The sequence below is a fragment of the Microchirus variegatus genome, assembly GCF_963457635.1.
Source record: "Microchirus variegatus genome assembly, chromosome: 4".
In the NCBI taxonomy this organism is placed as follows: domain Eukaryota; kingdom Metazoa; phylum Chordata; class Actinopteri; order Pleuronectiformes; family Soleidae; genus Microchirus; species Microchirus variegatus.
This window is the reverse complement of record NC_139805.1, coordinates 17,108,208-17,119,289: the sequence shown is the minus strand read 5'-3', so window position 1 is coordinate 17,119,289 and position 11,082 is coordinate 17,108,208. Positions and strand designations below refer to the sequence as shown.

General features: G+C 41.0%; 1 protein-coding gene across 1 annotated transcript; it reads left to right on the top strand.

Annotated features, from left to right (window-relative positions):
- Positions 1-5,316: 5,316 nt before the first annotated feature.
- LOC310926510 (C2 calcium-dependent domain-containing protein 4C) lies at positions 5,317-6,576 on the top strand (the record flags this gene model as incomplete). Its single annotated transcript, XM_083888654.1, has 1 exon — positions 5,317-6,576. The coding sequence occupies one exon, from the start codon at positions 5,317-5,319 to the stop codon at positions 6,574-6,576; it is 1,260 nt and encodes a 419-aa protein (XP_083744780.1).
- Positions 6,577-11,082: the final 4,506 nt, after the last annotated feature.

Genomic DNA, 11,082 nt, shown 5'->3' with positions numbered 1-11,082 from the left:
CCCAGTTCATCTAACAATGTAACATAGGACGGTTTTTAATGTTACACACAGTAATGTCTGTCATTTAACGGGCAGATCAATTCTTAGCTAAAAGCCAAATGTTACATATTTAGAGATTACAGATTCCTCAGCAGAATCAAATAATCTTTAAGATGATCACATCAGTCGTCCTGTTTTTGTTTAATTTTTTCTTACCATGAAAACTCCGAAGTGTGAGTACATATTACTCCTACATATGGCGATTGAAAAGTAGTAATATCACTTAGTAATGTTTATTAATAATACATATTTGTAAAAGTTATCAACAAGTTATTTTGGAACTTAATCCATCTTTGCTACCTTTAACCATTTCTGCGTGGTTTAAAGCCTCTAAAGACGATTTAAAGCGATTCCCAAAGCTTTGAAACATTAAAACATGTTTTGTGTGATGGATGTTGGTGTGGTGCTGAGCGACTGAGTGAGTGAGTGCTGATTGGGTGAGCGCTGAAATTTGTCCCTGCAGTCAATGTGATAAGTGGCTCTTTTCAGTGGTTGATCACATCAGTCAATGACCTATGGGTTGACCTCTGAAAGGAAGGTGTCCACTTATCTGCACTCAAAGCTCAAACAGCTTATGTGTGTTGCAGGTTGGGCTGAAGCCGTCCTTCTTTTCCCCCACCTGTTTCTGCACACGTGTATATATACAGTATGTGGAAACACTCATGTTTGCATGCACGTTGGTAAGTGTTGCATACGTATCGTGTGCTTCAGGTGTGAAGGTGTTCTAGTGGTACAGCAGGTTTGGCTCAGGAATCAGAGAGGATGTGTGTGTGTGTATCGGTATAACGTACACACATACAAGGTCTTCAGGCCTTTGAACTATTCCTATAATCAATGGGTTTTAAACAGCCTTTCAAAAAAGACCCTTTCTGCTTTTCTTCCTCCAATTACTAGTACTTTTTAGCCTCCGGTCTTTCCTCATCTCACCATTGACAGGATTCCGTGGGCTCAAAGTCTGTTTCTTGTGTCTGCTTTACATCTTTACATGTGGTATGGGTGTGGATGAAGAGTGATTGGCGTGTGGCGGCTTGTGAAGCACTTTGAGCAGTGGCGTCGTTTTGTATGAAATCTGAGTGAGTGATGGTTGATTCTCATGCAGTATGTCTTTAGTAGAGCTGCAACTAACGATTATTTTGCGTAATCGATTAATCTGTCGATTATTGTCTCGATTAATCGATAAATGTCAGAAAATTTTATAAATCGTTGATCAGTGTTTGTCAAACCTGGAAATGACGACGTTCTCCTATGTCTTGTTTTGTCCACAAACCAAAATGATTGAGTTTTAGTGATTTCTTTGTTATGTGGAGCGAAGAAACAAAGAAAATATTCACATTTAAGAAGCTAAAACAATCAGAAATCTTGATTTAATTATGAAAATTATCAAAATAGTAATGACCTCCAATCATTATTATTAGTAGGACTCTTATTTCACAAAAAGTGCAAATATAACTTAAAAAGAACATAATACAAACTGTAAAGATAAATCTTTTTTAACTGAGGGCAACAGAGCTTTTTTTTACATTATATCTTTGTCCGTCTGCTCTTTGTGAAGCTGTCGGTGACGCCATCTTTCACTGTCACCAAGTATATGGACTCACACAGCGGCGGAAACCCGTTGCTACATATTTCCGAGTTCCTCTCTGCCGTCAGTGCAGCTCTGTTATTGGCTCTGCTGATCTCTGATAAAGCACCACCGCCGTGCTCCTCTCATCACAGCCTGTGGGTTACACGACACTCCACTTCAAACCAAAACAAACTTAACAAAACATATTCCACCATTTTTTTCCCCAGTTCAGTTGTCAGAGAGAGCAAATTGCCTGTGGATAAATAAAAGGGAAATGAAGAGAGGATATGGATCTAAATGAAGTGGGGAGGTTATTGCGACGCGGTGACGAAACAAAGTGGCTTTTTTTTTTGTCCTGCAGATCAATGAAGTCAGTGGGACCCGTTTCTATTTCAGACGGACAAATGTGTTTGTTGCCATAGCAAATGGCAAAGTTTCCAGGGTTGGTTTAATCCTGAAGAAGGACAGACGGACAAAAAAAAAAAAGGAAAGAAAAGGCTGCTGTAAATTGAATTAGAGCACACAGGTGCATGTTCTCCACAGTTCATTGTCCTCTCAGCTGCATGTGCTTTTCCTGCTCAAATAGGCACAGTCTTATTAGATATAATGGTTTGCACTGAGAGGCGCTGTGATGTGTTGTGTGTGTGCGCTACTGGGGGACAAAAACAAACAAATCTAACAAGTGAGCGGAGGTCTGAGTTGACGAACAAAGACTCACTTCTCTTTGAACTTATGCTCTGCGTATCCTTCTATTTTGAGTTTAAGTGTTAGGCTGAAGGACTGAGATGCAGCAGAGTAAAAATAGGGACTGGAAAATATAGAATTTATTCATGCATCACATAAAAAAAACCACACTCTGTTGTTGGGATAATAATAACTATATTTCATCTGGGAATTGCTGTCTACAGTCCGAGTGTTTTATTTTGAAGTGCCACTAGTCTTTTTGTTAATTCCTGGACCTCAATGATCTTGCAGTGCGTAATTTATGGTGATATTTTGTTGTTGTTGTTGGTGTGATTATTCTGTCCCGAACAAGAACAATGCTGTTTGCTTCATCTGAAAATGGGCTCTGTCAAGCAAAACTATCAGACCTAACTGAGGTACTGGAGTGTTTGTGTGTATACACCAGCAGCGCAGGGATGGGTGGAGACGGGAAGCATTTATCCAGTCAAATAAAAAAGACAGATATTCAGCCACTTAACAGCACGACTTTTTGTGGACGATTCTCTGTGTTTTCAACTATACTCCAACTCATTTGCGGTCGTCTAAATTTGCTGTAGCCTCTACCTGAAACTAATGTCACACACGGCTCGATATGGTACCTGGTACTTTTTTAGTACCTGCTCTGGCAAGGTTCCATGCCAGCTGAGCTGATACTAAAATGTGACTTCAACAGAACGCCCGCCAATGATTGGTCAGAGAGTGTCGTCACTGGAAGAGTCACGAGCGCGACATCCGACACAAGAATCAAACCGAACAATGCAGAACTGTCGATCAGTTAAAAAGACTTTGTTCATCTCTAACATTTATGAAGGACATTTCTAAAATCTCTGGAGTCTGGTGTTTTTTAACTAATCTTTTGAATCAACTGATTCTAATGATTCAGTACAGTGAAAACAAGGCAATCAACAAGCCTCTGGCGGCCTCTGTTGGTCATGTTGGCAAGTGCAAGTGCGGAAGCACAGACAGACAGACACACACACAGAGCCACTAAAAACAATACCTCACTCCCACTCCTTTATGAAGACTCCGCCCACATTGAGGAGATACTACAGCAATGGAAAACAATACCTAACCGCGTAGAGTCGAGCTGTGCCATGTCAAGTCGTGCTGGAACCTTATAGTGGAAAATCGCCGATAGTCTGAAATCAGCAGCATGTGAAAGCGTCTTTAGATACATTCATATGTCTAAATAGTGTTTATTGCAGCAAATGCAGTGTCCACTGTGGTATTCTGTTATTTTCAGCTCACGTTCAGTGATAAAACTGAGAGTGACTCTGGTTTGGCGTAAATAAACAGCTATATAATATGATTAAAGGTGCATTATGTAATAAATCTAAAGCAACTGGCCATAAAACCCTCCTAATATGTACGTCATATAACATACTGAACTCACCAACAACAACAGTACAGCCAAAATATTTGCATTAAAAAAATCTTTTGCACACCGCAAATCATCAGTTTATGTTTCGGTGCCACCTGCTGCCGTCTACCAATCATTGCAGACAGTAGAGTCTCCGCTGCCAAGCAACCATGAGTTGCCAGTTACGTCTGAGCTACAATGGCAGAGAAAACGAAACCTAGACCTCGGTATTTTGAATTGAACAAATCAAATTCAGCATAGGGCCCCGTGAAGGCTTGGGTCGGCCCTGACCTAGTTATTCTTTTCTGAATAATAAAGGCGTTAATGTGATCTATTGCGCTAGATTTCTTGCAGCTGGGATGACAAGAAGAACAATACTCTGATGAAAGACCAACATTTTTCAACCTGACGCAGAAATAACTGCAGGCAGCAGGATGAACCTGTTACACCAACCTGTGAGATTCTTCTTCCTCTCATATACTGTGTGTGTGTGTGTGTGTGTGTGTGTGTGTGTGTAACGCGCAGGTTGATCTTATTGGTCAGCTGCTGGCGCGTGTTGTCTATAAAGCGCGCGGCACTTGTTCCAGTATAACTGCTGAGACTCTGTCTGAAGGCGCAGAGCGGCGCCGCGCAGCGCACCAACTCATCCAAGGACAGAAAACACCTGTTACTGACGGAGCAGGCGGAGAGAAAGAAAGAAAGAAAGAAAGAAGGACAACAGTGTGTTTTCCTCACCCCTGTGAGTATCTCACCTTTTAATGTATCTTGCTTTGATTGTTTTTTGCCGCACATTCAGCGCTTTATTACATTTTAGTTTTTTTTTGGAAAACTGACGCAGGTGCGTAAGCGTCCGAGCATCTTTGCTGCTGGACTGAATTTGAATTTGTGTGTGACTTCTGTGACTTTTTTCCGCAAAAAATCAAAAACATTTTGGATGAGGAACTGTTATATATTATGTTATTTATTAATATATAATAAAAAGGAAAAATATTTCCCTGTCTTTGGGAAAATTGACATTAAAGAATTCAATCTTTCTGCATATATTATCAGTTCTAAGAATAAAACACATATTAGCTGTCAGTTTTATTTCAGGAGAGGATGCATTATTCTATTTGGTGTAAAATAATAAAATAACTTGAATTTTGTCCTTTACATAAATTTAATATAGTGTAACAGTAAACAGTGATCAGTCCCTGCATTAATAAACTATTATATGCACAGCTACAGCCCATAACTTTACTGCATGCTTTGTTGTAAAATGTTGTAATTTTGTTAAATCTGCTTGATTTGGTATCTTGTGTCAGTTTTAACGACTTCACATAAAATTTAATGAGCCTATTAATTCAACCATTCCATCGTCATGAGAGCTTTTACTCTGAAGCATCTGCAGATCAATAATTTAGTCCCAGATTCACTTTGCTGTCACTGGAATATTTCTTGTCCAATCCTCATAAACACTCGGGTTGGGCTGTGTTTGCACATCAGAGCTTACAACACAATTGGTGCTATTTTTATCCCTCGCCTTCCTCCTCTTATCATTCACGTCTCCTCCCCTGTGTGTTATTAATTGCAGACACACTTGACCGCACTTAGCCGACATCACCGCCACATCCCGTTCTCCGCTGGGACAATGTGGGTTCTGGATAAGATCCGTGGCTCGGTGGAGACTGGTATGCTGCGACAGGGAGAGAATGGAGACAAGAAAGCCATCGCCCCAGCCTACAGTAACGTCCTCACTCCGGACAAGATCCCAGACTTTTTCATTCCCCCGAAGCTCATCAGCTGCCCCCCAGAGCCCGAGATCCCCAATGTGAAACCCAAGGAGGGGCTGCAGCCGTCCACTTCAGAGCACACCATCAGCAGTGGGAAGAAAAGCAGCAGCCAGAGGAGTCCTCGTCTGATGGCCAAGCTCGCAGGAGACACAAAGAACTTGTTGAGAGCAGCGAACCGCCACATCATCCAAATCGAGAGTGCTGATGACGTCGTGGCTGGAGACACCAACGCAGACCCCGGGTCGCAGACGGCCATGTCCTTGCCGTACGTTCCCAAGACTCAGACGTCATATGGATTTGCGACCTTGAAAGAAAGCCCTCACACTCGTCGAAAAGAATCTCTGTTCCACTGTGAACTGACCAGTCCCATCACCTCCCCAAACACACAGAGGAAGACCACGGGGAAAGGCGGCGACGCGGGAAACCACCTGAACCCCGCCGACGTCAACACGTCTCACATGAATCCTTATCGATACTTCAGCGGTGGAGAAAGTGACACCTGCTCCTCGGCGGAGTCCTCGCCCTTCAGCTCGCCTCTGCTCTCCCGCTCGGCGTCTCTGCTCAAGATCTTCACCCACGAGACGCAAGCCAAGGTCGTTAAGGCCAAGCGGACGTTCGCTCGCCACAGCTCCCTCTCCACAGACGAGTGCAGCTCGGCCGAGCCCAGCCCCAACATCCAGCGACGGCTCCACGTCCCTTCCTTTCACTACGGTGCCGCAGCGTCCGACCACGGCCTCCAACAAGAGCACACCATCAACCTGCACAAAGGCGGAGTGGTGAGGATCAACGCCAACTACGACTCCGGCACTTCCCGCCTCCTGATCCGCGTCCTGGCGACAGAGAGTCTCTACGACAAGCACTTCGAAGTCAAGAGCATCAACTGCTGCGTGTCCGTCTACCTGAACCCGGGCAAGCTGCAGAAGCAGAGGAGCAACATCATCAAGAACAGCCGCAACCCGGTGTTCAACGAGGACTTCTTCTTCGACTCGATCAGCTCGGTGCAGGTGAAGAACCTGTCGGTGAAGTTCAAGGTGGTGAACAAAGGCACCAGCCTGAAGAGGGACACGCTGCTGGGAGAGCGAGAGGTGCCACTAACGAAGCTCATCCCCGGGATTTAGATCCTCACGACCTGGAAGTCAGAGTAGCCAAAAACAAAGGATGCTGACTGAAACCTAAATTAGACGTTTGCACTGATTTCTATTCGTTTTTCTCTGGTTTTTTTTTTTTTTTTAAAAGGGAGACAAGGTGATCCAATGAGGACATTTAGACAAAAAAAGCACCAAGTTGAAGAACATGCAACAGATGAAGGATTTCTCACGGTTCCTTCAATTAAGCTCTTTGTTTCGCAACACGTCTCCCAACCAACGTCGTCAGCAGAGGCTGCTTCAAACATTGGACAGCACCTGTCTCGATGTGCTCGTGTGCAATCTTATTATTGAGTGTGGCATGTTTTTTTAAATTATTATTATTGTAATGTGATATAAATCCACGACAGCAGAGGACGACGAGTCTACATTAGCCGTGCTGCTGTCGTGCGTTCAGCACAAAGATGCCTTTGTGAATCAGTGTGGGCTTTGAAGTGGCACTACATCCTGATGTGCAAATGACCCTTTGATCCCAGTTACCATGGCCCACCTCATACTGGGGTGGCGGGGGGCACAATTACGTGCTTGTAAAAGATATAGTCATAATACGATTGATAATGCAAAGCCTGTGGTTGCCATGATTGGATTTTTACTCCAAGTGTGCCAGGATTAATGTATTGGTTTGTGTGTATTTGTACAGATCTTGGAGGTTGAGCGGATCAGTCTATTAAAGTTTGGTGTAAAACCATTGAGAGAAGGAAATCTAAAGCTTATTTTGATAAGATTCTTTCCTTGCTGTCACAAAGACATATCAACAAAGTCTGACGATTGCGTCTTATAGTCGAGCAATGCCTTAACTTTTGCAAACGAGAGACATGATACATGTGATTTAACATAGTTAGGTTTAGTAGTTAGTTATCGTAATATTACACGCACAAAAATATTTTATTGTATGATTTTGAGGTAATGTGCTCACAGGGTGTGTTCTACTTCAAGTTTTATCGACTTTTATTGAGTGAAGTCAAATGCTGCATCTGGGATGTTTGTCTGTGAATGGCAGGTTCACCCATTGTTTTCTCCTAACACAGGGTTTCTCACTCCTAGTGGTCCTGAGGAGCCACTGTCCTGCATGTTTTAGATGTTTCCCTGCTCAAACACACCTAGGGAAACACCTAAAACATGCAGGACAGTGGCTCTACAGGACCAGGAGTGAGAAACCCTGCCCTAACACAACTTTTGGTGATATTTTAAATGTCCTTCATTGTTTGGATGGGCATTCATTCTCTTTGTTGACTGCCTGCCTGCGTTGCTGTGCGATCATCACTAATTCATTGGCAAAATAGAATGAAACCAAGTATAACAGACGTCAGATTATAAAAACTATATACAAGCAAAGTGAAACCTACATGAAACACATGAGTTAATGGATGTGGAGGAAGCAGGTCTTTTATATGTACATATATATATATATATATATATATATATATATATTTGTGTGTTTTCTATTCCATTTTTTTCAGCATCACTAAATGAAAAACGTCCATTCATGAAACACCACCTGACATAATTTGTGCAAACAGAACTTCATCCTCTATTTATGCAACCGGGCTGTTGCCTTAGTCACAATGTTGGCGATGGACAAATACAGTACTTGTGTGCATGTAAATGTCATGAACAAAAAAAAAAAGTTGGACGTGCAGAGTAGCAGATGCATGGCGTATGTCAATAACACGAGACAAAAAATAGTTTTAATGAAACCCTAAAGCCTTACGGTGTACGTGTGTGTGTGTGTGTGTGTGTGTGTCTAAGAGAGACTTGTGTTTTGGTTATAGCATGACATTTTGTCCAGAGTTTGTGTAAAATACAATGAATTGTCTTGAAATAAGTATAATAAACGTGCGTTGGATGTGTACTGAAGGTAATTTACTCACATGTGCTATAGTTTCTGTTGTTGTCAGTGAAGTGCCAGTTATGCACTTGTGAGTGACAAGTGGCATTCGAACGATGACTTTTTCAACGCTAATGAAGCTCCGAGGAGACCGAGCAAGAAATGTCAAGAAAGAAATGCAAAGGAAACACAAGAAAACAATTCTCTTTCCTCTAATAGCGAACTTTGTCCTCCTAAAGAATCAGAAGAAAATGAGTGTGTGTTTTCACAAAGACTGATACACAAAAAGACATCAAATGAGATGTAATTAAGGAAAGTGGAGGACATTTCTAGATCTATTCAAAGGATCGTGTGTGATTTCAGCCTCAATTCTGAGTCGAAGGGTGATGCAAATGACAAAACTGAGGTTTCTTACAAACTGCCCCAAAGCTTTGGCTTAATCCTGGGAGGATTATTCCCTCCCTGGTGTTTGTAGCATACAGTGTACTTGTAGCAGCTGTTGTTGATATGCTCTGTATTACTTTTTATACATACATGCAGGAGCACTTCGTGTGTTGTGATCCCTGCATACCTGTGTGAAAACGTTCAGTGCCTGCCTCGTAAACTTATCGTGTTTTCTACCCGGACTTTCCTAAATTGTACTCGGCCCTGTTATTACCGAAACCTTTTTGGAGATTTATTCTAGCATGACTTCAGTAGCATCAGTACTAAATGTCAGTGGGTTCTTAATGTGCCGTGGTGGGACGCCTTGTTCTTTTTTGGGGGGGGTGGGAAACGCGTTTCCAGAGTTCTAGTTTTTTTTTTTTTTTATATTTAACTAATTGCTTTGACAGTTTTCATGTGATTTATCATTTAATGGACTTGAAATACAGAGTGGAAGACGACGAACTGTGCACTCTGCAACTGCAGATAAATGGTGTTTGTTTAATCCATGAAAAAAACATATTTTAAGAGGAATAATAACGATGACCTACCTGTGCATTGTTCCACGTTTAATTTCAAATAACATATCATTTCAGAACTGTCCAGCTAGTTTTCCTATGTCTCTTTCTGCTAAACTCTCTCCGTCTTCACTACAGTTTCACTCATAATCTTTGCATCGACTGGCTTTCGCGATATCAGATCTTGCGAACTGAAATATTCGAATTTAAGCTACTTGACTTTTGCGCGGGATTCTCACATCTTCCTGAGTCACATCTAATCGTGACGATGCGCTGACATGACACCGATGAAGCCCGAACCGATCAGAATTGTCATACCTTTACCATAGTGACACAGGAAACACCGTGATTCATTTCTCCATTATTTTATTGCAGTTGTTACATCCTGCCTATACTCAGCTGTTTGACAAGGCACATGGTGGAGAAGTTTGACTAAACTGTCTGTGTCTTTTTTATATATATATATATACTGTACATATTCTGTCTCAAGCCTTCCTGTCGTGACAGGTTCTCTCTGGAAACTGAAGCTGCAAATTGCCGGTCCGTTACTTGACACTGAAATCTTAGTATCTCTCCAGACACGTATGAACGTTTACCACGTGCGTGTTCTTCTTCTTGTGTTTCTGGCGTGCGTACGTGTATACGTAGGTGCATATTTGAGTTCTGTGATGCTACAGCAACTGACAGCTGCTCTGTGGTCACTGTGTTCATGAGTGTGAAATACTTTAATTAAAGGAAAAAAAAAGTTCCACAGCATCTCTGTTTGTGTCGTGTTGTTGTTGATTTCACGTCACCGGTGATATTTGTGTCGATTCATTTAAATGACCTGCTTTTACTTGTGTAGCGGATGACGTTTCAGGATATATTTAAGTTTGAGTTTATTCAGGCAAATATTAATAATCCCAAAAATGTTAATATTTGTAATTGTGGAATTTTGGAAGTCTGAGTGAGAGACAACTTTAATAACAAAAACATATGACCTAACGTGCTTGTAATATCAGAAACACTCGTCCATGAAACTAAAATGAGGTGTAATATATTATAGGTGAATCTTACAACATCCCAGTTTTGCTGCTATTTTTTCTTTATATATATACATATATATATATATATATATATATATATATATATATGTTTATATATATATATATATATACATATATATATATATACATATATATATATATATATATACATATATATACACATATATATATATATATATAAATCCACAGCGCTTTAATATAATCAAAAACTGCTCATCAAGTCAACATCAGTCTTGACAGTAGTGTTGCTGAAGTGTCCACTGTGCATTTTGGATTGGCAGTTGTTGAGTGAGACCGCGAACTCCTTCTGTGAAATTTCGAAATCTTTGAAATGACAGTTTGTCAAAAAGAAAAGAAAAGAAAAAGGACAGAAAGACAAAAGACACACAGACAGAACGAATAGAAGCAGACACAAATACACAGACTCTCAAAGCCATGAATATAGTTAGAATAATAATAACAAATGTGTGCACTTAATAAATGAAAACATAATTAAGTGACTCATTACAGTCAGGGATTAAACACAGACATCGATTGCTGTAAAAACCTGCTTTAGAGTAAGAATATTACTCTAAATATGATGAAATTAAATAAGACAATCGCTGAGTGAGAAGTTAAAAACACAGATGCTTCTTTGCACTGGTCTTAATGACGTCCTCCCAAT